The sequence below is a fragment of the Sus scrofa genome, chromosome 10 (assembly GCF_054392235.1).
Source record: "Sus scrofa isolate SSC_HxYL_T2T_F1_AM1 chromosome 10, Sscrofa_HxYL_maternal_Yorkshire_Landrace_v2.0, whole genome shotgun sequence".
NCBI lineage: Eukaryota > Metazoa > Chordata > Mammalia > Artiodactyla > Suidae > Sus > Sus scrofa.
In genome coordinates this window covers 54,307,933-54,334,658 of record NC_139392.1, presented here as the reverse complement: position 1 = coordinate 54,334,658, position 26,726 = coordinate 54,307,933, and the positions used below count along the sequence as shown (strand labels likewise).

The window sequence follows — 26,726 nt, the reverse complement described above, 5'->3', positions numbered from 1 at the left end:
GCTCATTTTAGTTATCATATGATAAGCCTCCCCCTCTTTCACCCTTTGAAGTTTTATTTTCAAGTCACTCGTTTTGTTTTGTTTTGTTAGGGCATATGGAGGTTCCCAGGCTAGGGGTTGAATCGGATCTACAGCTGCCAGCCTACACCACAGCCACAGCTACTTGGGATCCGAGGCACGTCTTCGACCTACACCACAGGTCATGGCAACACCGACTGGATCCTTAACCCACTGAGCAAGGCCAGGGATCGAACCTGTGTCCTCATGGATCCTAGTCGGGTTCGTTAACTGCTGAGCCACAATGGGAACTCCTCAAGTCACTCTTTTCACTGAAAAATACTTGCAAACATTTTGCTTGGCTTGCCTCCCCCGGGAGATGGCAGGTTTCTGGAGAAGGGAGACCTGGCCTCCTCTTCCTTTCCGATGGATCCCAGATCCTTACACAGCCCGGCCCTGTGGGATCGCGCCATCAATGTCATTCTCAGTGGCGGTGGGAGGACGCCCCTTCATCTCCTTTTTTTTTTTTTTGTCTTTTTTTGCCTTTTCTAGGGCTGCTTCCCTCGGCACATGGAGGCTCCCAGGCTAGGGGTCTAATCGGAGCTGTAGCCACCGGCCTATGCCAGAGCCACAGCAACGCCAGATCTGAGCCACGTCTGTGACCCACACCACAGCTCACGCAATGCTGGATCCTTAACCCACTGAGCAAGGCCAGGGATCGAACCGGCAACCCCATGGTTCTTAGTCAGATTCATTAACCACTGCGCCACAACGGGAACTCCCATCTCCTTTTTTTGTCTCTTCCAGTACGGACGGACGCCTCTGCACCTTGCCGCCAACAATGGGATCCTGGACGTGGTCCGCTACCTGTGTCTGTCGGGCGCCAACGTGGAGGCGCTGACCTTGGTGAGTAGCCTTCTGGCGATTGCAAACATCCCAGGCCCCCAGGGCACGAGGGGAGAGCAAGTGCTTGGCAGCTGCACTGCAAAGCAGACAGGCTGCTATTAAGCGTCCGCTTCCTCCCGGGCGGTTATGTAAACATTTGCCCACACAGACCCAGGGGAAGCGCTCGTAATGCCTCATCTTCTTCTTTCAACCAGGCCCTTGCTGCCAGAACACCTGCTGTTTGCCACTGGCCTTTTCGCTTCCCGTGTTGCACAACAGTCCTTCATGGTTTTTGGTAGATGTGTGTGTGTTTATCTTTCATAGATGCGCCCCCACTAGCGAGGAGCCCTGGAGGTGCCGTGGGCTTTCGGGGAGGTCGAAGAGAGGCCCCTCAGTGTGGGAGGAATGGGTGACAGGAGCTCTTCTCTCTTCTTTAGAAAGTCTGGCTTTCCTCTTTTTTTTTTTTTTTTTATTACGCAAATGAATTTATCACATCTGTAGTTGTATAATGATCCTAGCAATCCAATTTCATAGGCTTTCCATCCCACAACCCAAGCACATCCCTCCGCCCCCCGACTTTGCTCTTGAGCCCGTATTTTATATATATATATATATATATATATATATATATATATATATATATATATGTTTTGTCTTTTTAGGGCCGCACCCATAGAGTATGGAGATTCCCAGGCTAGGGGTCAAATTGGAGCTGCAGCTGCCAGGCCTATGCCACAGCCACAGCAACGCCAGGTCCGAGCCACGTCTGCGACCTACACCACAGCTCACGACAACACCGGAGCCTTAACCCACTAAGCAAGGCCAGGGTTCGAACCTGTGTCCTCATGGATGCTGGTCGGGTTCATTACCACTGAGCCACATTGGGAACTCCAGACCAATATTTTAAAATGAGATTTCCTTAGTTTCTCTTGCTTTTGGGAAATATCCTATCCAAAACTGCAGTGGTGCTGAGGCTGAGAAAAGCTGATCTGCTGGCTGGGATGGTAAACTGGGTTGAGAGACTGGCAGGGGTGCTGTCAGTCAGATCCAGGTACCCCCAGGCTTCCCCAGGAATGGAACTTAAACTGTCACAGTAAACATGGAGAGATAGGCCAAAGCTGCTTAGTCTTCTAGTCTTTTTTTTTTTTTTTTAGGGCCGCACCCGTGGCATATGGAAGTCCCCAGGTCAGGGGTCAAATTGGAGCTATAGCTTTCAGCCTACACCACAGCCGCAGCAACACCAGATCCAAGCCACATCTGCGACCTTCACCACAGTTCAGAACACCCACTGAGTGAAGCCGGAGATTGAACCTGAGTCCTCATGGATACTAGTTGGATTCATTACTGTTGTACCACAACAGGAGCTCTTGTCTCTAAAAAAAAAAAATAAAAATGCAATAGTTTGCATCTACTAACCCCGAACTCCCAGTCCATCCCACTCCCTCTCCCTCTTGGCAACCACAAGTCTGTTCTCCAGGTCAAGTTTGTTTCTTTTCTGTAGAAATTGACAGAACATTGTAAATCAACTATAATAAAAAAAAAAAAATTAAAGGATAGTCCAGTTATCAGAATAAAAGAAATTCAGGTTGAAAATTATTGATTTAAGGAGCTCCCTTTGTGGCTCAGTGGTTAACAAACCCGACTAGAGTCCATGAGGATGCATGTTCGATCCCTGGCCTCACTCAGTGGGTTAAGGATCCGGCGTTGCTGTGAGCTGTGGTGTAGGCTGCAGACGTGGCTCAGATCCAGCGTTGCTGTGGCTGTGACATAGGCCAGCAGCTATGGCTCCAATTCAACCCCTGGCCTGCAAACTTCCATACACTGCAAGTGCAGCCTTAAAAAAAAGCAAAAACAAAAAAGAAAATTATTAAGAAAAATGCCTGCACTTATTTTGAAATCGCTTCTCGTCTTTTCTACTTTTACATTTGTAATGATTTCTAAAACTGCAGCTGAGGGGCACCTCGACCTTTGTTCCCGCCTCAGTGGTGTGTGCACAGCCTGCATTCCCGGCCGCCCAGGAGCGGCCCTGAGGTTCCGGCACACAACGCCCTGAGAGCTGGGTCAGCACCGGTGATTCATAGGCGGCACCCAATCAGTGTTAACATGCGTGTTCACGGCCTGGAGACAGAAATGAATCCGTTCAGTGTGAAACTGCAGCCCCGTGAAAATTCTCTCATTAAAAAGCAAACACCGAAGAGCCGTGGACCCTTGCTTATTTCCTCCTTTCATGTTCACTGAAAAGCCTCAGATCGAAATTGTCAGTAAAACTCAGCCTTTTCTTTGAAAAGCGCAGTCATTACCAGTAACTAGCTTGCTAGGAGTGCTGAAGTTTGCCCATGGAAGGGTTTTTAAGACCTTAGCTTCCACTAACTAGAATTTGGCAGCTGATGACAATTTCTGTCGTCTGTCTAATTGAAGGGGGAGGTTCAGGATGCTGAGTAATTTGCCCGCTAACAAGGCACCCAGTTTGATTAAAGCCTGGGGGCCTGTGACATCTTGCCATTTGAACCTCAAAGCACCAAGCCACGATTTTTGCCTGCTTCTTTTTTTTTTTTTTTTTTTTGCTTTTTAGGGCAGCACCTGCTGCATACGGGAAGTTTCCAGGCTAGGGGTCGAATCAGAGCTGCAGCTGCCAGCCAACACCACAGCTGCAGCAACTCAGGGTCTGAGCCACGTCTACAACCTATACCACAGCTCATAACCCACTGAGCGGGGAAGCCAGGAATCGAACCCATGTCCTCATGGATTCTGGCTGGATTCATTTCTGCTGAGCCATAATGGGAACTCCCTGCCTACTTTTTTTTTTGTCTTTTTGCCATTTCCTTAGGCTGCTCCCACGGCATATGGAGGTTCCCAGGCTAGGGGTCGAATCGGAGCTGTAGCTGCCAGCCTGAACCACAGCCACAGCAATGCGGGATCCGAGACATATTTGCAACCTACACCACAGCTAACGGCAACACCAGATCCTTAATCCACTGAGCAAGGTCAGGGATCGAACCCGAAACCTCATGGTTCCTAGTCGGATTCGTTAACCACTGAGCCACGATGGGAACTCCTCCCTGCCTACTTCTTATCTTCCTTTCCTAAGCAGCTAAGTGAAACAAAGATTCCACAGTAAGGAAATAATGTAGGACATGGTTTTTTTGGTTCCCCTTATTTGCTCCTGATGCTTGTTTCTGCCTCAGGCAGCAGAACTGGTGTATGGAACACACAGCTCTCTGTTGGGAAAGAAAAATCTAATCGCTTTTCTCCAACAGGATGGAAAGACAGCAGAAGATCTTGCTAAATCAGAACAGCATGAACACGTAGCAGGTCTCCTCGCAAGACTCCGAAAGGTGAGAAATTCTGTTTGTCAGTCTGAAATCCTCTATTTTTATGTGAAGAGTTCTCTTTCTTCCCTTGTAAACTATGAGCATACAGAAGAGGCATTGGACACACAGGTGATCCCACAAGGCACATGTCCTGTGCTGTGATTTGCATATTAATTTGCATAAACTCATGGGCCACCTCTCTGGTTTCTTCTGTATCAGAAGAAATCATGGGCCTCTTTACAGTGGCTGTGCCTGGTTTCTCTCTGCCCACTCTCTCTGTAATACCTGGTCCCCATGACGTGGAGGAGAAATGAGAAAACTGACTCTGCTTCTTTCTTAGTGTTTTGAGCGCTAGGACACAGGTTTGATCCCCAGCCCAGCATAGTGGGTTAAGAATCTAGCATTGCTGCAGGTGCAGTATAGTTACAATTGCAGCTTGGATCAGATCCCCGGACCAGGAACTACATATGCCACAAGGTGGCCAAAAAAGAGAAAGAAAAAAAACCAAAAAAAAAAAAAAAAAAAAAAGTCACACTCTTAAGCTAGAGATTCTGGAATTCCCTTGTGGCTTAGTTGATTAAGGATCCACTGCTGCTTAGTTGATTAAGGATTGTCACTGCTGGGGTTATGTCGCTATGGTGGAGTGGTTTCAATCACTGGCCTGGGAACTTCTGCATTCTGTGAGTACAGGAAAAAAAAAAGCTAGGGATTCTATATCTGTGAGTATCCTAAAAAATATATATGTATGAAAGAAATTCAGGGGAAATAAGCTGTATACACAAAGATGTCCTTTGCAGTGTTATTTATTTATTTTTATTTATTTATTTATTTTGTCTTTTTGCTATTTCTTTGGGCCGCTCCCGCAGCATATGGAGGTTCCCAGGCTAGGGGTCGAATCGGAGCTGTAGCCACTGGCCTACGCCAGAGCCACAGCAACTTGGGATCCGAGTCGCATCTGCAACCTACACCACAGCTCACGGCAACGCCGGATCCCTAACCCACTGAGCAAGGCCAGTGATGGAACCCGCAACCTCATGGTTCCTAGTCAGATTCGTTAACCACTGCGCCACAATGGGAACTCCTGCAGTGTTATTTATAATACAGTAGTAAAAATTGAAAACATCAAGTAACCAACAATAATGTCTAGTAAATTGTCACATAAGTGCAAGATAGGCTGGTTTGGGGCCTTTAAAATGTTTTTGAAGAGGTTTTAGTAACAAGAGTGTAATGTTTAGGCTGTACCTGGGCTTTAGAGCAGATGAATTCTGGGCACATTGTTTTTTTTTTTAACGCATGGAAAGAAAAGAGTTAAGAGTGGTGTCTTTGGATTTTGCTATTGTAATTAACACTTTTCTTTAAACATTTTTGTATTTTGTCCAGATTTCCTGTAGCAATCATGTACTAATGATTTTTCACCATATGAAAGTTGTAGGAATGAATGGAGTTCCCGCTGTGGTGCATGAAGTTGTGGGTTCGATCCCTGGCCTCACTCTGTGGGTTAAGGATCCGGCGTTGCCATGAGCTATGGTGTAGGTTGCAGACGTGGCTCAGATCTGGCGTTGCTGTGGCTGTGGCTGGCAGCTGTAGCTCCAATTTGACCCCTAGACTTGGACATTCCATCTGCTGCAGGTATAGCCCCAAAAAGCAACAACAACAACAACAAAGTTACAGGAATGAAAAAAATAACTGTTGATATAAGTGCTGATTAATAAGCTCAGGGTATCCCCCCAAGGTCCTGCCATATTAAACTAAAGAGTGCCTGGGGGAGGAATAAATGTGTTAATGTCCCTAGCAACTAGGAGTTTGATTTTCACAGTGGTCCCCCTGTCTGGGTGAGGGAGAGGCCAAGGGGACACACACACACACACACACACACACACAGAGGAATGATTTCTTCCCCAGGGCTTGGAGTTGACCTGGGGAAGACGATTCGTTTCCACAGCTTTGTGCTTTGGGGTCTGTGAACTGCCCACAAAGGCTCGGGGCAGACAACTGATAAACCCTGAGATCCCTCAGGCCATGGCACACATTCACGCTCCTTTTGATCTACTGGTTCCAGAAGGAGAGACCTCCTTACTCACGTCTTCCTACAGGAAACCCTTAAATTCATTCTTCCAGTCTGTACCACCACGGACTGTCTCACTGAGGGAGAATTTGGACTGGAAAAACAAGGGAGGGAGTTCCCCTCGTGGTTCAGTGGTTAACGATCCTGACTGGCATCTGTGAGGATGCAGGTTCAATCCCTGGCCTTGCTCAGTGAGTTAAGGATCCGGTGTTGCTGTGAGCAACACGGCTTGGTGTAGGTCTCAGACATGGCTTGGATCCCGCATGGCTGTGACCAGCAGCTACAGCTCCGATTCGACCCTTAGCCTGGAAACGTCCATATGCCGCAGATGCGGCCCTTAAAAGCAAAAAGAAAGAAAAAAGAAAAATAAGGGAAAGCTTTTTGTTTACAGGCAAAACAAGGTGGGGAGTTGGGAGCAGGGAGCCTAAGAGCCTGTCAGCAAGTCAACAATGAACTTTCACAGAAAGCCTCCCAGTCTTAAAATTCACTTTATTTGAATCGATATTCAACCAAATGAAACACAACTTCAGGCCAAGTGGTTCAGAGATCACTGGTGTGCAGCCTCTGACTTCTGGATTTTATAGTAGGGAGCCGGGCATTTGCACCTTATGTTTATAGACAAGATATCTTAGGAGTTCTGGCTCAGCTGGTTAAGAACCCAACATAGGGTCCATTGCCGAACCTGAGGTTCCATCCCTGGCCTCCGTCATGGGTTAGGGATCCAGCGTTGCCACAAGCTGCTGCGCAGATCGCAGATGTGGCTTGGATCCCGTGTTGCTGTGGCTGTGGTGTAGGCTGGCAGCTGCAGCTCTGATTCACCCCCTGGACTGGGAACCTCCATGTGCTGCAGGTACAGGCCAAAGTAAAATAAATAAATAAAATAAAATAATAAAAGCAGATCACTATGCTGAGTGCAAAACCAGATGTCCATTACAGCAGGTGGGAAACAATGAATAAAAGCCCAGAATAAAAACAGGAAGGAGAGGGCCCGACGCCACAGCCAAGGCTGAGCAGGTTGGCTTGACGGAGCTCAAAGCTCTTTCTCCTTTAATCTGATTCCCCTATTTTCTGCAGTGTGCTTCAGCTACTTTTACAGTTCGGCACATAAACAGTAGGTGCACCCCCACGCATCTCAGGGAAAGGGTGTCTGTTCCAGTCTAGAATTTTTTTTTCCTTTTTGGCCTGCACCACAGCAGTGCAGGATCCCAGCTGCATCTGCAGCCTACACCACAGCTCACAGCAATGCTGGATCCTTAACCCAGGGATCGAACCCCCGCAACCTCATGATTCCTAGTCGAATTCGTTTCCACTGCGCCATGACGGGAACTCCCAGTCTAGAATTTTGAATTCAGTGTGGTGTGGGTTCTTGCATGGTTCCAGATGGGTTTTCCTTTTTTTTCCCTATTAATTTTCACCTTTGTTTTTTGGTGTCTAGATTTTGTGGTGGTGATGGTGGTGGTGGTTGTTTGCTTTTTAGGGCCACACCTGCAGCACATGAATGTTCCCAGGCTCGGGGTCGAATTGGAACTGCATCTTGCCAGGCTACCCCACAGCCACAGCAATGCCAATGACCCACATCTGTGACCTACACCACAGCTCATGGCAATGCCAGATCCTTAACCCACAGAGCAAAGCCAGGGATCGAACCTGAGTCCTCACGGCTCTTAGATGGGCTTGCTACAACTGAGCCACAGCGGGACCTCCTCCCTATGTGTTAAATGAGGTGCCTATAGCGCTGTTCACAGGATGGTGGTAAGGGTCGAAGGGGTGATGTACATGTCTCCTTCGAGCAGTGCCTGCACACAGTAAGCGCCATGTGTTTGCCGCATCCTCACTGGCATCCTCCAGACCATTCTCCCAATCCTGGGGAAACGTGGAGGTTTCCATGGTGGCCCCTCCTGTGACCCAGCCCCCAGGAGCAGATGTTGGGGTATCGTCATCGACCACAGCTGTGGCAGAGTACACTTGAGAGTCGCTTTTAGTGACAGCCCCTGTTTAAGCCTCACTCTATGTGGCAGCCCTGTAATTTCACATCCCCAAGATGGGGACGTTCCTGCAGGAAACCTGGGCTCTGTAAGGTCAGGCAACATGCTCATTAGTGCTGAGCCGAGATCCAGCCCGAAATAGCAATGCCAGCTTTCATGATCCATGCCGGGGCTCGGGGCTTCTCGAGTGTGGACTCCTAGCCAGCCCAGGGGGCAGGCAGGGATCCACAAGGGGACCTTCTAAGGGGTGACCTGGGGTCCGTTCCCTTCAGCAGAGTCTTGCCAGCTCCGCGTTCAGCAAGACCCGCATGCTGGTTCGCATAAGTCATTTCCCAGACGACCCCGGACCTCGGCTGCCGGATGAACCAGAAAGGGAGGAATTGGCTGCAAAGCCTCTCTAACCACCTTCTACCTTTTTTTTTTTTTTTTTTTTTTTCTTTTCCTAAAAAAAAAATCAACCTGAAATGAAGAATGGCTTGGGATGTGGGCACGCCCAGTCCTGGAATCTGGTTCTTGAGCATGATCACGGCAGGACCTCCTCCCTATGTGTTAAATGAGGTGGAGGATGCATCACAGAGGCCTTGTGGGCAGTTGCCTTGAGGAGGAGGCTCTGTCTGCAGAGAAAGCCAGCAGAGAGGCTTATTATCATCATTATTATTTTTTTATATATTTTTAGGGCCATACTCGCTGCATTTCCAGGCTAGGGGTCAAATCAGAGCTGCAGCTGCTGGCCTACGCCACAGCCACAGCAACTCGGGATCCAAGCCTTGTCTGCAATCTACATCACAGCTCACAGAAAAGCCAAATCCTTAACCCACTGAGTGAGGCCAGGGATCAAACCCACATCCTCATGGGTACTAGTCGGGTTCGTTACTGCTGAGCCATGACAGGAACTCCAGGTTTATTGTTTTTTTTGTTTGTTTGTTTGTTTTGTCTCTTTCCTTTGTCTTTTCTAGAGCCGCACCCGAGGCATATGGAGGTTCCCAGGCTAGGGGTCAAATCAGAACTGTAGCTGCCGGCCTACATCACAACCACAGCAATGTAGGATCTGAGCTGCGTCTGTGACCTACACCACAGCTCATGGCAATGCTGGATCCTTAACCCATTGAACAAGGCCAGGGATCAAACCTGCGTCCTCATGGATGCTAGTCAGATTCGTTAACCACTGAGCCAACAATGGGAACTCCAAGTTCCATTCTTATCTGATTTTAACATACTGGTTTTAAGGGGTTTGGGGGGTTGGCTTATTTTTATTTTGTTTGATTGTCCTTCTAATCAGCTTTCCTATAAACTGATATTAAAAGGAGTTGCTTTTCCTCAGCCTGAGATTAGTGAAGAAAGATGCCCGGGAGTATTTCGAAAAAGAGGTCAAAGTTGGGAGTTTGCCCAGAATTTAAAAATTCACCCCAAGTAAACTGCATTTGCATAATGAACCGTTGCTGCTCCCCTCCTGCTGGGTCTAATTGCATCCTGCCACGTGTGAAAAGCCACGTCACTCTCCACGCTCTTATCTGGCTTTCCCAGATCAGAGCTCCTTCTCCCATCAGTCTGCTGATAGTTGGTCGCTCCTTCTCCCATCAGTCTGCTGATAGTTGGTCGTCTCTGCAGATGAGAAAGTGAAAGCTAAATTGCCAGGAGGCAAAAGGTGCTGAAAGAAAGGAAACTAGAAATCGAGATTCTCCAGGGCTTCAAAAAGCCATGCAGTTACCAAATGATAACTCATTTAAAAAGGTAGTCACAGTATCAGGGTAAGTCAATGAGTGGCAGTGCCATGGAACCAAAGCTGGCCTGTCACCTGTTTTGTAAAGTTTTATCATAGCACAGTTACCCCCCTCTATTTATTCGGGTTGGTGGCTAGTTTCTAGCTACATACATGGCAGTCACAGCAGAGACCGCCTGGCCCTTTACAGAAAGGTTTGCTGCCCCCTGGTGGACGTACAGGAGATTCAAACAGGGTGAAATGGGAGCAAGCAGAGAGATGGGGAGGGGGGCAGCTGCTTTCCACTGACTTGGTCAGGGGATGCCTCTCTGATGGTGACATTTAAACCAATACCCGGGAGTTCCTATTGTGGCTCAGCGGGTTACAAACCTGACTAGTATCCAGGAGGATGCGGGTTTGATCCCTGGCCCTGTTCAGTGGGTTGAGGATCTGGCGTTCCTGTGAGCTATGGCGTAGGCTCCAGATTTTCGTGGGATCTGGCGTTGCAGTGGCTGTGGCGTAGACTGGCAGCTGTAGCTCCGATTCGCCCCCTAGCCTGGGAACTTCCATATGCCCCGGGCGCAGCCCTAAAAGGAACAAAGGGAAGTGAGAAAGAAAGGGAGAAAAGAAAGAAGGAAGGAAAGAGGGAGGGAGAGAGAGAAGGATGGTTAAAGCTAAGGGGGAAATACCATGTGTTCTAGCTTCTCACTATCACCAACGCACCTTTACGACCACCTGGGGGTCTGCTTTTGGTCTAGGATTCTGATTTCTCAGGGTTCATGCCACCTTCCCAGCCTGCACCCAAGAAGCCCCCAGGCCTTAGCACATCCCAGCCATATCCGCCAGCCTTTGGGGGCAGCGGCATCTGAGACAAGAGGATGTTTCAAGGCAGGAGCCAAGACTTAGGTCCCACGGTAGCCTCAACCCCCAGGCAGTGTCACCGCTACTGCTCTCTGGCCCAGTCAGTGAGGCCTGACCAGCCCGGGGAACGGGGGCGGGGGGGTAGGGGGCTTGGAGCTTCTGTTAAATTAGACCAGGGTGGACTTTGGTGCTCCCCCTCCGAAGAACTCAGTATTCTCCCGCTTCTAGAGCTAGCTGGGAGCACGCTCAGCATCTTCCTTGATGTTATGTGCCCCTCTCTGCATCACAAAGGTAGTCTGCCTTGGAAAGGACCTACACTTAGGTTTCTGGAAGGAGCCTTGCTGGTCTGGGCCCACCCCCTGCACCTGCTGCGACATCTAGTGGTGAAAAGTGAGAACGCACCGCCCACCAGGCAGGGAGAAATTTCAGAAACTTGAGTCCCAGTTTGAGTCTGTCAAACTGGGTTGTGTTCAGATTCTTCAAGGTTTTTCGTGAGCACAGGGAGGGGTCAGCCTCAAGGACGAGGTGAGATTTCCTCAGATGGGAGAAGTATATTTTGCCTTTCAAGATCATGGTGGATTCTGTCCATCTTGATGGCGAGAGCAGTTTCCTGGCCTGTCTTCCCAAGGGCAAGGTGAAGGATGAGTGAGTCTGTCCCAGCCCAGGCCAGTAGGTCTTGATGGGGGCGGGAAGGGAGAAGCCAGGAAGAAATACAAAGGCCCTGGGCCGAGAGCAGCAACGTGAGGTGGCTTGGGGCCCCCAGACCCCTTCCTTTGACCTTTGAAATCTTTTGCTCACCTGCCCACCACTCATCTACACTTGAAAGATTTGAAGGTGTGTGTGTGTTGGTGCAATCTTCCAGAATCAAGGACATCATAAAAGCCAAGGTGTCAGGCCAGTGTAGCAGCATTTTCTTGGACACAACGAGATTTCTTTCTTTTTTCTTTTTTTTTTTTTTCTTTTTTTTGTCTTTTTGCTATTTCTTGGGCCACTCCTGCGGCATATGGAGGTTCCCAGGCTAGGGGTCCAATCGGAGCTGTAGCCACCGGCCTACACCAGAGCCACAGCAACGCGGGATCCGAGCCGCGTATGCGACCTACACCACAGCTCACGGCAACGCCGGATCGTTAACCCACTGAGCAAGGGCAGGGACCGAACCCATAACCTCATGGTTCCTAGTTGGATTCGTTAACCACTGCGCCACGACGGGAACTCCAAAACGAGATTTCTTAAGGACAGTTATTATTTGGGAAACAGCATGTGACTAACGGATTCAGAGATGAGCACAGCCCTTCCAGAGGAAGGCTCAATACACTTTTTTTTTTTTTTTTTTTTTGTCTTTTTAAGGCCGCCCTTGCGGCATAGGGAATTTCCCAGGCTAGGGGTCGAATCAGAGCTGCAGCTGCCGGCCTACACCACAGTCACAGCAACGCCAGATCCGAGCCACACCTGCAACCTACACCACAGCTCATGACAACACCAAATCCTTAACCCACTGAGCAAGGCCAGGGATCGAACCCACAACCTCATGGTTCCTAGTCGGATTCGTTAACCACTGCGCCACGACGGGAACTCTGTCTGCTTGCCTTTCTTGTAGTAGTGACTTAAACTCTTGCTTGAAATCGGGATCATCCTGCACTAAATGGGCAAGATCTTGCGAGTGGGAAGCCTCACACAGGAACTCAAGCACAGCCCTGCTTTGAGGCATGGAGACTCTGCTCTCAATTTGCAAATCCTTGTTTATCCCTGTCTTCCCCTGCTTCTGGGCAGTTCGCCCCTGCCCCTTTCAGGGACAACAGCAGTGAGTTCTGTCTTTGCCTCAGGCAAGCGCCTTGGCCCCTCTGAGCCTTTGGTTTCCACATCTGGAAGGGAGAACGACCACATTAACCCCAGAGGTTCCTTTGAGGTTCAGTAAGGAAGGCAAGGGAAAGCACAGCCGCAAGCTGGAAGGTCCACATGGAGAAGTCAGTGCCCCAGACAGGAAGTGCATCCATCGTTCATGATCCAGGATTGTGAGCATCCTCGGGGTGTTCGTGCAAAGGAATTCATGGGGAGCTCCTGTTGTGGCTCAGCGGAAACAAATCCAGCTAGGAACCATGAGGACGCAGGTTCGATCCCTGGCCTTGATCAGTGGGTTAAGGATCTGATGTTGCTGTGAGCTGTGGTGTAGGTGGCAGACTCAGCTCGGATCCTGCGTTGCTGTGGCTGTGGCGGCTACAGCTCCATTTCAACCCATAGCCTGGAAACTTCCTCCATCTGCCGTGGGTGCGGCGCTAAAAAGCAAAAAAGAAAGAAAAACAATTCATGACTCTGGTTAAGGACTAGTCAGGTCAGCTCTGTTCAGGGGTACTGCTGGGGGTGGGGTGTGTTGCAGAGGAGAGAGTGTGACTCTTTGCTGGAGACTCCAGTGAGAATCCCTGGGGATTTATAACCACAGAGCCAGCCGGGTGGGTGGAATGTTGCTAAGAGGAAACCCAAAGGCTGCAGGGCTTCTTGCTGGATTGGCTGCTTTGGATTCTTTTATGAGATGATCAGCCAGTCACAGCCACCAGCGGAGACAGGAGAGGCTCAGGCGAAGACATAGTTTCTTATGTCTCAGGTCCCAGAGAGACAGACAGCAGGGTCCCAGAGCTCAGACTTGGGGGGGGTAGGGGGGAGATAGTACAGAGAGGTCCCCGTGGCAAGCGCCTTTACTGGGGATCAGGGTGGGTACCCAAGGAAAGGCGTAGGGGGTGTCACCGGTGCACTGCAATGGCATAGGGTCACAGTTGGGAGGGGAGCTTGTGTCTCAGCCCACATTACACACTGGTGCCCCTGAGCCTGCTCACAGCCCGTTTGTGGGGGTGTTGAGGCATCAGGAAAATAAGAAGTTTTAAAGGTTACTCATCAGGATTCTTGCTGAGGGTGGGCCCCAGGTGATCAGATATCAAGACTGGGCATGTGGCATTTGCTCAGGTACCAAGGGTGGAGGATTTTCACTAAACTTACCCAGCAGGATTCTTGTTAAACCTGGACAAACCGGCCTCTCTTCTCTCTTGCCTCTGATTCTGGGGCTGACCTGGGAAGCAGGCAAACATCACCAGCCGCCCTGGGCCCACCCTTGCCCTTGCCCTGCGTGGAATTAGAAGGTGTGAGCCTGGCAGCAGCGCGGGGCAAGGCTGCCTTGGCTCAGGGTGGCTGCTGGAAGCACTCATGTCCACTGGCTTCCGTGGTCCAAGTCTGCTCAGAGTGCAAGGGCCTGGCCAAAGCTCAAAGTGTCAGGATCTGGAGGGCAGGAAACAGAAGAGAGCCAACGGCGAGTTTCCATTGTGGCTCAGCAGATTATGAACCCATGAGGATGTAGGTTTGATCCCTGGCCTCGCTCAGTGGGTTCAGGATCCAGCCTTGCAGTGAGCTATGGTGTAGATCTGGCGTTGCTGTGGCTGTGGCTGTGGCCAGCAGCTGCAGCTCCAATGCAACCCCTAGCCTGAGAACTTCCATAAGCCTTAGGTCATCTCCAAAAAGAAAAAAAAAAAAAAAAAAAAAAAAAGGAAAGGAAAGAGGAGAAAGCCATGCGTAGTTCTTTTTGAGCTGCACCCAGATCCACAATTGAAGCCAGAGGCAAGTTGTTTTCCTTTACAGCATCTCAGGAGAAGCAGCTACTGGCCTCACATGAAAGATTTGTGCTTCTGTGTGTGTGTGTGTGTGTGTGTGTGTGTGTTAGCTGTGTCATGAAATAAGTGGAGAATCTTTTAATTTACTCAGTGACAGCCTCCTGATGGAGGGCTGCTCACGGGACACTGATTGCAGTTCAGAGGCCCATTGTGATGAGGGGTAGGGATGGGAAGGGACTGATTTCAAGGGGCGGGAAAAGGGCTGATTTTTAAAGGTTAAATGAGCACAAGAGGTGGTAGATTGGCTTCAGGTGGTCATGGGTTTACCTGCAACATCGGATAGGATGGGGCTGAATGCCAGCACCCCCTTTTTTTCCTGCAGTACCCCCATGCATAACTGTCTCAGAATAGAACTTTTCAGCTTCTGGGCTGACTCGGGTAATAATTCAGGGGACTGGCTTGTTGGCGAGACACCCCAACCCCCTCCATGCAGTGCAGTGTTTTGTCTCAGGCCCCACTGAGATTTGAAGTTAGAAGAACAAAGCCGATTAAGGACGATCCTAGGTTCTACAGATCACTGTCCAACCGTGGTTTCCAGCCCTAGCCCACCCAGGCATTTCATAAGGTACATACTGTGATGCCGCCTCTGCCCTTTCGAAATAAAATGCACAGATAACAGTGTACCTACGCACGTAATTTTAAAAGATCGTAGAATGCCCTAACCGTAATATAACAAAGACACTCCGGGAATTTATATATATATATAAAATTTTATTAGGTGGGGATCTGGGATCATGCTCCTTAATTTTCATCCCAACTCCACCTTCCTGAAGGGAAGAAGGATTTTTTAATTTTCCTTATTAGCTTGTATTGGAAGTGTCATGGCATCAGTGAATCATGAGTGCTTCTTATCTACATAGCTAATTTTATATATATATATATATATAATTTTATTTATTTATAGATATTAATGTATTTATTTATGTACATTATTTTTGTTTTGTTTTGTTTTGTTTTTTAGGGCCATACCTGTGGCATATGAAGGTTCCCAGGCTAGAGGTCCAATCAGAGCTGCAGCCACTGGCCTACAACATAGCCACAGCCACAGCCATATCAGATCCGAGCCACATCTGTGACCTACACCACAGCTCATGGCAACATGGGATCCTTAACCCACTGAGTGAGGAAAGGGATCGAACCTGTGACCTCATGGATGCTAGTCAGATTCGTTAACCGCTGAGCCATGACGGCAACTCCCTATATCTATTATTTGTATATAAATAGATATGTATTCATATACGTAATTATATATGCTAATTAAGTGTGTGTGTGTACATATAGTTTAAATATACTATAATATTATAACGTGTTTCAGTATGTAAATGCAGAGGGTGGGCAATGAGGAGACTGTGACATGGGCGGGTACTTGGGCCCATCTGCAGAATCACTGAATGTAATCCCTACGGAGGCCATTGTTCCCAAAGGTTAGGTTCTTGTCACCTCACAGAAGGAATACACAAACAAGACAGAAATTGAATTGAAAAACAAAAGTGAGGATTTATTTAAGTGAGAAATGCACCTGTTAAGGAGAGGTGGGCAGGGAGGCGAGCAGCTGCCCTGCATTTCTTGGCACATCTGTTATAAGGGGCATCCAGTTGCATGGGCGGGACATTCACTGGGAAGGTGGGGATCTGGGATCATGCTCCTTCATCTTCATCCCAGCTCCACCTTCCTGAAGGGAAGAAGGATTTTTTAATTTTCCTTATAAGCTTTTATTGGAAGTGTCCTGGCATCAGTGCATGATGAGTGCTTCTTATCTGCATAGCTAATTTCATTATAATTTTATTATGATAAGCAACAGGTTACATTCTGGAGATTTGCTCCCTTTTCCACCTTTCTTTGTCTGCCTCCAGGGCGCTTATCACCCCAAAATGTGTGGTTTCCTGTCAGTCTGGCGGTTCCCGCTTTTCTTTAGCTGCCCATGAACCCCACAGCTAAACCATGATGCATGGTTTCCTGCCATCTGGCCCCACGCCCCCCTCCTCTGCTCATACCTAACTGTCTGCCCCCTGCAACACCATGAATGCCGAGGGGCTAGAATGGCAACTCAAACACAACAAGAGGCCGACTTTCGGAAGCAGGGGGGTTGGGAGGTGGTCAGAGCTCCGGAAAGCTCAGGAAGAACATGCATATATATAATTCCACCAATTTACAAAACAGTTGCATTTTTGGGAAAGTCAGTATGTAGTTGAACCATGCCCTCCCCAAACCCTCTGGATCGTAATGTCAAATGCAGTTGAGCCCCAAGCTCAGAGGCTCATGAACAGGTTTTCCTCTTCTATAAATGCTCAGCAGACACTCAAAAGTCAGGCAGATGCTTTGCAGCAACATGGATGGAACTACAGATTCCCATACTAAGTGAACTAAGTCAGAAAGAGAAAGACCAACACCATATGATTTCACTTCTATGTGGCATCTAAAAAATGGCACAGATGAACCTATCTATAGAAAAGAAATGATCTCATGGACATGGAGAACAGACGTGTGGTTGTCAAGCGGGAGGAGGAGGCTGTGGGATGGACTGGGAAGTTTGGGGTTAATAGATGCAAACTATTCCATTTAGAATGGCTAAGCAGTGAGATCCTGCCATAATGCACAGAGGTATCCAATCACTTGTGATGGAACATGACGGAGGATAATGTGAGAAAAAGAAAATATGTATATGTATAACTGGGTCACTTTACGGAGCTGCAGAAAGTGGCAGAACTTTGTAAATCAATGATAATATGTTTTTTTTTAATAAAATCAAAAAATTTTAAATAAAAAAGTCAGGAAGACTCAAGAGAATTCTTAACTCTCAGGGCATTGTGTGTACACGGCAGGACACCCAGCATCCACCTACCCACCCCCAGCAGCATCCCCCAGGGTTGAGAATTGAAACTGCCACCGTCCATTCCCAAAATGCCCGCTAGGGGGCAGTGTTGCCTCTGTTGAGACAGATGGGTCACCGTTTGCTAAGAGAAAATGGAGATGGGAACATTGGAGGCTTCAGGAGAGTCTCGAGTTTGTTGCCTGAGCTTGCTCTGTTCCAGTTGGTGGAAAAAGTAACAGAGGCTCAGCTGGAAGAGATCACCGGTAAATCGGCACCTCCCAGGATTTAGGTCTGGGAGCCATGGTCTGGCCAGGTCTGAGGTCACACTGAAAGGGAAAGGCAGGCACTTAATCTCTGAATCGCTCTTGCCTGGGTCACCCCGAATACGTCATGTACACGACACCTCTTTATTGAGCATCCTACCTCTTTATTGAGCACCCTCTTTATCGAGCATGCCTATACCTTTGCTAGGTTGGCCCCTAGTCTAGAGGGGAAGAGTCTCACAGCATCACACTGTTACTCCACAGTGGGGTCACAAGAAGAACCTTGAACCTGTCTGCGAAGAAATGGCAAGGGCACAGCAAACTAGGTCTCCTGGGATGGGTGGCAGTTAACAGGCTAAGGCAGAGGAGACCCTCCTGGGTAGCGGAGAAGGACTGGCTCTCAGGCTATATGCCGCAGCTCCAACAGGCTGTCACTATGGAGCTGGGAGCCGTGCCGGGTGTGTGGCTGGGGTGGAGCCAGGGTGGCCTAATCGATGCCTCAGTGTAGACCTTGACATAGGTTCTTTGGTGCTCACAGAGCACCGTGCCAGCACCACCCCTTCAAAAGCACCCGTGTTATATCTGATGTCACCTTGTTGACCTGTCTTTGTCCCTGCAAGACTGCAGATCTGGGGCAAGTACAGACCTTCCTTTATGTTCTAGCATAAATGTTGGCTAATGAATGAGTGAGTGAGCAAATCTGTGAATTATCCAGGACTGGGGAGACTTGCATTTCCCCGTAGGGCCGAGAAAGAAGAAGGCAGAAAGGTTGTAATGTCCCCCAGGCCCCTCCCCAGCATTTAGCTCTGCACCTCATGCTGCTTTTCTCGGCCTCTTGTCACACTATTGACAAGGAAGGAGAGCCCTCCACACAGAAGGAGCAGTTGCCCTGGCCAGTCTAACAGGGCCAACCCCATTTCACTTTTAATAGATCGTTTCACAGTAATTGTTCCATCCAGTTCGTTATACATCAAAATGCAGCAGAAATGGCATTAGTTTGTTCTTTTTCATGGCTGAGTAGTATTCCATTGTGTATGGGTACCACATCTGTTGATGGACATTTAGGTTGTTTCTGTATCTTGGCTGTTGTGCTATAACGAACATAGGGATGCACGTGTCTTTTTGAATGAAAGTTTTGTCTGGATATATGCCTGGGGCGGGGGGCGCTGGGGGGGTGAGTGAGATGTACGGGTAGTCAGAGGTTAGTAGATGCAAACTATTACATCTAGAATGGATAAGCAGAGTTTCCTTTGTGACACAGTGGAAATGAGTCTGACTAGGAGCCATGAGGTTTCAGGTTTGATCCCTGGCCTCGCTCAGTGGATTAAGGATCCAGCGTTGCCATGAGCTGTGGTGTAGGTCACAGATGCAGCTTGGATCCCGAGTTGCTGTGGCTGTGGCATAGGCCGGCAGCCGTAGCTTGGATTCAACCTGGGAACCTCCATATGCCACAGGTGTGGCCCTAGAAAGCAGAAAATTAAAAAAAAAAAAAAAAAAAAAAAAACATTAGAATGGATAAGCAATGAGGTCCTGCTGTATAGCACAGTGATATCCAGGCATTTGTGATGGAACATGATGGAGGATAATGTGAGAAGAATAATATATATTTGTATACGTATAACTGGGTCACTTTGCTGCTGTACAGCAGAAATTGACAGAATACTGTAAGTCAACTGTAATTTAAAAATTAAATTAATTAATTAAAAGGCAAAAAAATATGCAGTGGAAGTCAGCAAATCCATAGAGACAGCACATTGGTGGCTGCCAGTAGCCGGGTAGAGAGGGGAGGGTCTACGAACGGGTACAGTTTCTTTGTGGGGTGTTGAAAATGCTTTGGGGAGTTCCCATTGTGGCTCAGCCGGTTAACAACCTGACATAGTGTCTGCGAGGATGCAGGTTCGATCCCTGGCCTCGCTCAGTGGGTTAAGGATCTGGCGTTGCCACAAGCTGTGGCGTAGGCTTCAGCTGTAGCTGTGATTTGACCCCTAGCCTGGGAACTCCCATGTGCCAGACATGCAGCCATAAAAAGAAAAAAACATTTTTTTAATGTAAAATAAGCACAACATTGTAAGTCAACTCAACTTTAAAAAAAATGAATTAAAAAATTTAGTGTAAAATAGATATAACATTACAATTCACCATTTTATTTTATTGCCTTTTAGGGCTGCACCTGCAGCACATGGAAGTTCCCAGGCTAGGGGTCGTATCAGAGCCACATCCACCAGCCTACGCCACAGCCACAGCCATAGCAACTCGAGATCCGAGCCACATCTGCAGCCTACACCACAGCTCATGGCAAAACCAGATCCTTAACCCACTAAGCAAGGCCAGGGATCGAACCTGTGTCCTCATGGTTGCTAGTCAGATTTGTTTCCACCGAGCCACGATGGGAACTCCGTCCTACATTAAAAATTTCTAAAGGCAGTGGGGACAGAATGAAATGTATGTGCCACATGGATGGAAATCGCAGACTGGGGTACAAACTTCAATTATAAGTTAATCTCAGGGAGGTGCTGTACAGCACGCTGACTAGAGTTAATAATGCTGCACTGCACATGTGAAAGTTGATGAGAATAGATCTTTTTTTTTTTTTTCTGTCTTTTCTAGGGCCGCTCCCATGACATATGGAGGTTCCCAGGCTAGGGGTCGAATCGGAGTTGTAGCTGCCAAGCCTACACCAGAGCCACAGCAACACAGGATCCAAGCCATGTCTGCGACCTACACCACAGCTCACTGCCACGCCGGATCCTTAACTCACTGAGCAAGGCCAGGGATTGAACCCGCAACCTCATGGTTCCTAGTCGGATTCGTTAACCACTGAGCCAAGATGGGAACTCCGAGACTAGATCTTTAAAGTGCTCATGACACGAAAGAAAGCTTTACTGTGTGTGGGGCTGGATGTGAACCAGACTTACTATGGCGATCTTTTCACGGTGTATACAGACGCGGAATCATTTCCGTTGTCCATCTGGAACTAGCATATTGTTATACCTCGACTCTAGTCTAATGGTATAGCTCAATTGAGGGTATAACTCATCCCTCAATTTTTTCAAAACGGAAAAGAAAACTCCCAGACCGGAAGGATGCAGCGAGCATCCAGAACCTTGGGGACCACATGTGTGTCCTGCTAGGGGTCTGCTCCTCTGTGACCATCAGGCCCTCTGTCCTCTGGTTTCAGGACACGCACCGAGGGCTCTTCATCCAGCAGCTGCGACCCACGCAGAACCTCCAGCCAAGAATCAAGCTGAAGCTGTTCGGCCACTCGGGGTCTGGGAAGACCACCCTGGTGGAATCTCTCAAGTGCGGGCTGCTTCGGAGCTTCTTCCGAAGACGCCGGCCCCGGCTCTCCTCCACCAACTCCACGCGCTTCCCGCCCTCGCCCTTGGCCTCCAAGCCAGCAGGTAGGCTCCCCCCACCCCCCAGCCCCCAGCTCTCCATTGGGTTCTAAGCTCGTGTCCAGGTCTGGGAAGAGGGGTGGCTTTGATGTGGGTGCTTGGCCAGAGGCTGGCTGGTTCCCGCAGTGTCGGTGGCCTCTAGGGGTGGTCTCCCTGGCTCCTGGCCTGGTGCCCACCCCTCTCTTGGCCAGCAAGGGCACCTTGCCCAAGTGATAGCCCGGAAAAGGCACCACTGAAATCACAGTCGACCATCATAGACATGCCAAATAGCACCATCAGGTCGTGTCCTGCCAGGGGACTCTGCCTGTGAACACACGGAGAGCTTGGACTGGCATAGGTTCAAGGTGGCAGCGATGAGATCTCGGCCCCCAGGGTGGGTCCACCCCGCCCCCCTGTAGGCTTTCTTCTGGGAGGGCTGCGGGCGCATCCTGGGATCCCAGAACACAGAGCAGCAAAAACGGAAGCCTGGGAGTTCCCGTTGTGGCTCAGTGGTGAACAAATCCGACTAGGAACCATGAGGTTGCGGGTTCCATCACTGGCCTTGCTCAGTGGGTTAGGGATCCGGCATTTCCGTGAGCTGTGGTGTAGGTTGCAGAGGCGGCTCAGATCCCGCATTGCTGTGGCTCTGGCGTAGGCCGGTGGCTACAGCTCTGATTAGACCCCTAGCCTGGGAACCTCCATATGCCGTGGGAGCGGCCCAAGAAATGGCAAAAAAAAAAAAAAAGGAAGCTGTCTCGGCACATCTCCAACTGGGTGGGTGGTTTTTGAAAGGCTTCTGGTGGTTTTTCCATTGGTCTGTCTGCTCCTTGGGACCCTGGCTGGGAAGCGGACTTTGTCGTCTGCCCCCACCTCCCACAGACACGATTCTCTGGATTCACAGCCAGAGCTGCAGGAAGCACCTAGGTGAGCAAGAGGAAGTTGTGCAGGCTGGGGTGTTGTTTGTCCTGAACGCCCACTTTAGAGTGGGGGGATTAAGTTTTTCAAAGATAAGAGTAGAGACCCAAGGAGTTCCCATTGCGGCACAGCAGAAATGAATCCAGCTAGTATCCAAGAATAGAGACCTGAACAGTGTCAATGTTGGGAGTTCCCGTTGTGGCTCAGTGGGTTAAAAACCTGACTAGTATCCACGAGGACGCGGGTTTGATCCCTGGCCTCGTTCATTGAGTTAAGGATCCGTCGTTGCCGTGAGCTGGGTGTAGGTTGCAGATGAGGCTTGTATCTGGCGTTGCTGTGGCCGTGGCATAGGCCAACAGCTGAAGCTCCGATTTGAGTCCTAGCCTGGGAACTTCCATATGCTGCAGGTGCAGCCCTAAAAGGACAAAACAAAAAACAAAAACAATGTCAGTGGTGAAGCCTGAGCCTTGGATTCACTTTCTGTACATGATACGAAGGTGTCAGTCTGTTCCCCAGGATGAAAACAAATGTCTTTAAGTTTGTATTTCTTTGTGGTTTCTGTCTCTATAAGGAAGAGTTCTGGGCAGCCTTAATCAGGGGGTGGGGGACAGCTGCCTGAAATCTACCCGCTCCTTTCATCGTCTTCCCTCTGAACACGGCAGTAGACTTGGGAAGAAATATAACCTAAATGGATATATAATTAGAATGCTTATGGAGTTCCCGTTGTGGCGCAGAGGAAACGAATCCGACTAGGAACCATGAGGTTGGGGGTTGGATCCCTGGCCTCTCTCAGTGGTTAAGGATCCGGCATTGCCGTGAGCTGTGGTGTAGGTCACAGACACAGCTCAAATCTGGCGTTGCTGTGGCTGTGGTGTAGGCCAGCAGCTGTAGCTCTGATTCGTCCCCTAGCCTGGGAACCTCCATATGCCACAGGTGTGGCCCTAAAAAGAAAAAAAAAATAGAATACTTATAATATGACTAACACGTATTGCTGATATGAGCTGAGCACTAGCTGTGTGCCAAGAACTGGGCAAGATGTGGAACGTGTGACACCTCATTTAATCCACATGACAGCCTCATTGGCATTTTTACCACCCTTTTATTAAAACCCTGAGCTGTCAAGTAGATTGCCTGGAGTCACACAGCTGCCGGTTCACGACACGTCTGGCTCCCGAGCCAGAGCTTATTAAATGACACTTGCAACTCCATCCAACATAGGGCATATTCGTGCTCACGTTTTCCATTTTCCTCTGTAATTTTGCTTAACTTGGGGAATTAAGATAGGTTTACACTTTCTCAGAAGCCATTAGTTTTTCCAATTTAATGATTTAGTTCAGCCTGTGTTTGTGGACCAGGCCTGTGTTTGCCTCAAAACTCCAAATGAGCTTCTCTGGCAGTTCCTAGTGTTACCTCTAGAGGGAGCCAACTCTCTCCTGTCCTGGATTGAAGTCACTCCAGTCTGAACCACTCTGTGCCTGTGAGAGACAAGCAGGTAAACAGGCAGACAGAGAGAGATAGAAAGCAGAGACAGGAGTTCCCATCGTGGCGCAGCAGAAATGAATCCAACTAGGAACCATGAGGTTGCGGGTTCGATTACTGGCCTCTCTCAGTGGGTTAAGGATCCGGCGTTGCTGTGAGCTGTGCTGTAGGTCACAGAGGCGGCTCGGATCCCAAGTTGCTGTGGCTCTGGCATAGGCAGGCAGCTACAGCTCTGATCCCACCCCTAACCTGGGAACCTCCATATGCCAAGGGTGCGGCCCTAAAAAGACAAAAGACAAAAAAAAGAAAAGAAAAGAAAAGAAAGCAAGCAAGCAGAGACAGAGAAAGACAAAGAGATGAGATCTATCCAGATATGTGACCTGGAATTTTTATACGTCCTATTGGATATGAGTTGATGCCCCAGGAGCCTGTGACCTACACTGAACCGGCCACATATCAGGTGATGTATGGGTTTCTCGGGAGGGAGAGATCTTATCTGCAGCTCAGCCCTCAGCCCTCAGAAATAATATGTCCATTCATCTTCCTCCTGGTCAGTTTCCCATATCTGGAAGAATCTGGAAGTAGATTTTTGCTAAAATGCAGCTCAGAGAGTACCTGTTGTGGCTCAGCTGGTTAAGAACTGGACTAGTATCATGAGGATGCAGGTTCGAACCCTGGCCTTGCTCAGTGGGTTAAGGATCTGGTGTTGCCCTCAGCTATGGTATAGGTCACAGACGTGGCTCGGATTTGGAATTGCTGTGGCTATGACATAGGCTGTCAGCTGTAGCTCTGATCTGACCCTAGCCTGGGAACTTCCATATACCGCGGGTGCAGCCCCAAAAATAAATAAATCAATAAAGTTTCCACCCAGACTGGAAATCAACAATTAATTTCAGTCCTGCTTGAGGCCAGGAAGAACCAGGAGGCTGTGTCTGCAGGAAAGTTGTTCGCCTTTAGAAACTTGGCCCTTTGCTTTGCGCTGGAGGCCAAAGGACGGGCCACCAGCCGGAGGACAGGACTGGGAGGTGTGGGGGACCACACGCACACTCACCTCGTAGCCAGATAAGTGCTGTAGCTGTTGAACTGTGGTTCTACGATGCCAGCGGAGGAGCAAGTGTTTAGGGGAAGTGCTGCAGGACAGGGTTGCAAGAGGTCTCTTCTGACTGGGGCACAAAAGTGCCTTTTCCATCAGCAGCTGCCACTTTTCACCACTAGGGGTCAGCAGTTAGCAAAAAGGTTTTCCCTCCAAGGATTGTAATGTTCCCCTGTTAATAACTGAGAGCTTAATAATACTATATACAAACTGTGTCCTAACCTTTCATCCTGCCAACAAAAACTATCAGCAAGGTGCAGGAAGGTCTGTCACACACTGAATCTGGTCTGCTCTCCCCAACCCCGCCAGCAAGCACCAGCCTGCAGTGCCACTGAGACAAATCTTATTCCCGACAGTGGTCAGAGCACAGGGAAATGGACAAACCCATTCTTGCAAAGCCCCGTGGCTTTTGTCAGAATTGGACTAATGATCTGCAAAGAAATATGCTAAAATGTCCATCACATTGTCATAGACAGTTGAGTTGTTTTGTTTTCTTCTTTACATGTCTGTTTGCCAAGTTTTCTGCTTTTATAACCTGGGGGGAAAACATACATATATGAACTATTCTTCACATCTTATTGCCCCTCCTCCTGCCCATGCACCTGACCCTTCTCTTCCTGCCCCCTCAACCCCTTGGATATTCCCATTGTTTGTGTCCCCAGCCGGAATTTTTTTTTTTTTTTTTTTTTTTTTTTTTTTTCTCTTTAGGGCTGCACCCACAGCATATGAAGGATCCCAGGCTAGGGGTGGAGTTGGAGCTATAGCTACCTGTCTACACCACAGCCAAAGCAATGCAGGATCCCAGCCACATCTTCGAACTACACCACAGCTCACGGCAACTCCAGATCCTTAACCCTCTGAGCGAGGCTAAGAATTGAACCCAAAACCTCATGGTTCCTAGCAGGATTTGTTTCTGCTGCGCCATAGCAGGAACTCCCTCAGCCTGAAATTTTTGATCCTTAAGCAACAGTTTTTTGTGTTTTGAATCACCAATTTTACCTTTTTTCTTTCTTTTCTTTTTAGGGCTGCACCTGCGTCATGTGGAGGTTCCCAGGCTAGGGGTCAAATTGGAGCTGCAGCTGCCGGCCTACACCACAGCCACAGCAACACCAGATCTAATCTGCATGTGCAGCTTACACCACACTCAGATCTGGCATTGCTGTGGCTATGACATCACATCCTTAACCCACTTAACGCACTGATCGAGGCCAGAGATGGAATCTGCATCCTCATAGACTCTAGTTGGGTTCTTAATTTGCTGAACTACAACGGGAACTCCCTGGATCACCCAATTGTAAAAGTCTGGTGGCCCAGGTGAAATGATCATTTCTTTTTTTCTTTTTTTTTTCTTTTTGTCTTTTCTAGGGCCGCTCCCGAGGCATATGGAGGTTCCCAGGCTAGGAGTCTAATCGGAGCTGTTGCTGCCAGCCTACGTCAGAGCCACAGCAACTTGGGATCCGAGCTGCGTCCGCAACCTACACCACAGCTCATGGCAACACTGGATCCTTAACCCACTGAGCAAGGCCAGGAATCGAACCCACAACCTCATGGTTCCTAGTCAGATTCGTTAACCACTGTGCCACGACGGGAACTCTGAAATGATCTTTTCTTTAGTAACTTGCAGTACCTTCACTATTAACTGTGAACCGCAGGTGCTAAGTATGTGGTGGGATTGGGTTCACTGAGCCCCTCCTCCACCTTTGGAGCCCCTATCTCCGCCCCCTACAGCCCCAGATCTCTGTGAGTCTGTTAGGGGAACTGGGCAAGCCAAGAAGAAGTCAGGACCAAGGACGCACAGAGAAATGCTGTTGGCCAGGGGACCCAAACTGTGTTATTCAACTTATCCCCCTGCAAAGTTCTACTATGATTTATGTAATATTTTTAAACTGATTTTTTTAATTTAGATTTTTATTTAGATTTGAAAATGAAGTCATCCTTACTATACATGGAAAACCAATATCATAACCACCAATAAATAAAAATAAATGCAATGAAACAGTGTGATTAAAATCTAGGTTTTGGAGTTCCTGTTGTGGCTCAGCAGGTTAAGAACCCAACTAGTGGAGTTCCTGTCGTGACTCAGTGGTAAAGAACTCAACTAGTATCCATGAGGACGAGGGTTTGATCCCTGGCCTTGCTCAGTGGGTTAAAGGATCTGGCATTGCCATGAGCTGTGGTGTAGGTCACAGACACAGCTCGGATCCCACATTGCTGTGGCTGTGGTGTAAGTTAATGACTACAGCTCTGATTCAACCCCTAGGCTGGCAACCTCCATATGCCAAGGGTGCAGCCTAAAAAGACCAAAAGAAAAAAAAAAAAAAGAACCCCAACTAG

General features: G+C 48.7%; 1 protein-coding gene across 16 annotated transcripts in view; it reads left to right on the top strand.

Moving 5' to 3' along the window:
* Window positions 1-26,726, top strand: part of DAPK1 (death associated protein kinase 1) — a 228,989-nt gene that overhangs the window by 184,588 nt on the left and 17,675 nt on the right. For 15 of the 16 annotated variants that reach the window (XM_021064610.2, XM_084979758.1, XM_021064606.2 and 12 more), the window contains 3 exons: window positions 805-903; window positions 4,140-4,217; window positions 20,710-20,932. In XM_021064610.2, the coding sequence (XP_020920269.2) occupies window positions 805-903; window positions 4,140-4,217; window positions 20,710-20,932 (400 nt within the window). Of the gene's footprint in view, window positions 1-804; window positions 904-4,139; window positions 4,218-20,709; window positions 22,157-26,726 lie in introns of all 16 variants that reach the window. The other variant, XR_014817705.1, reaches the window with a different exon arrangement.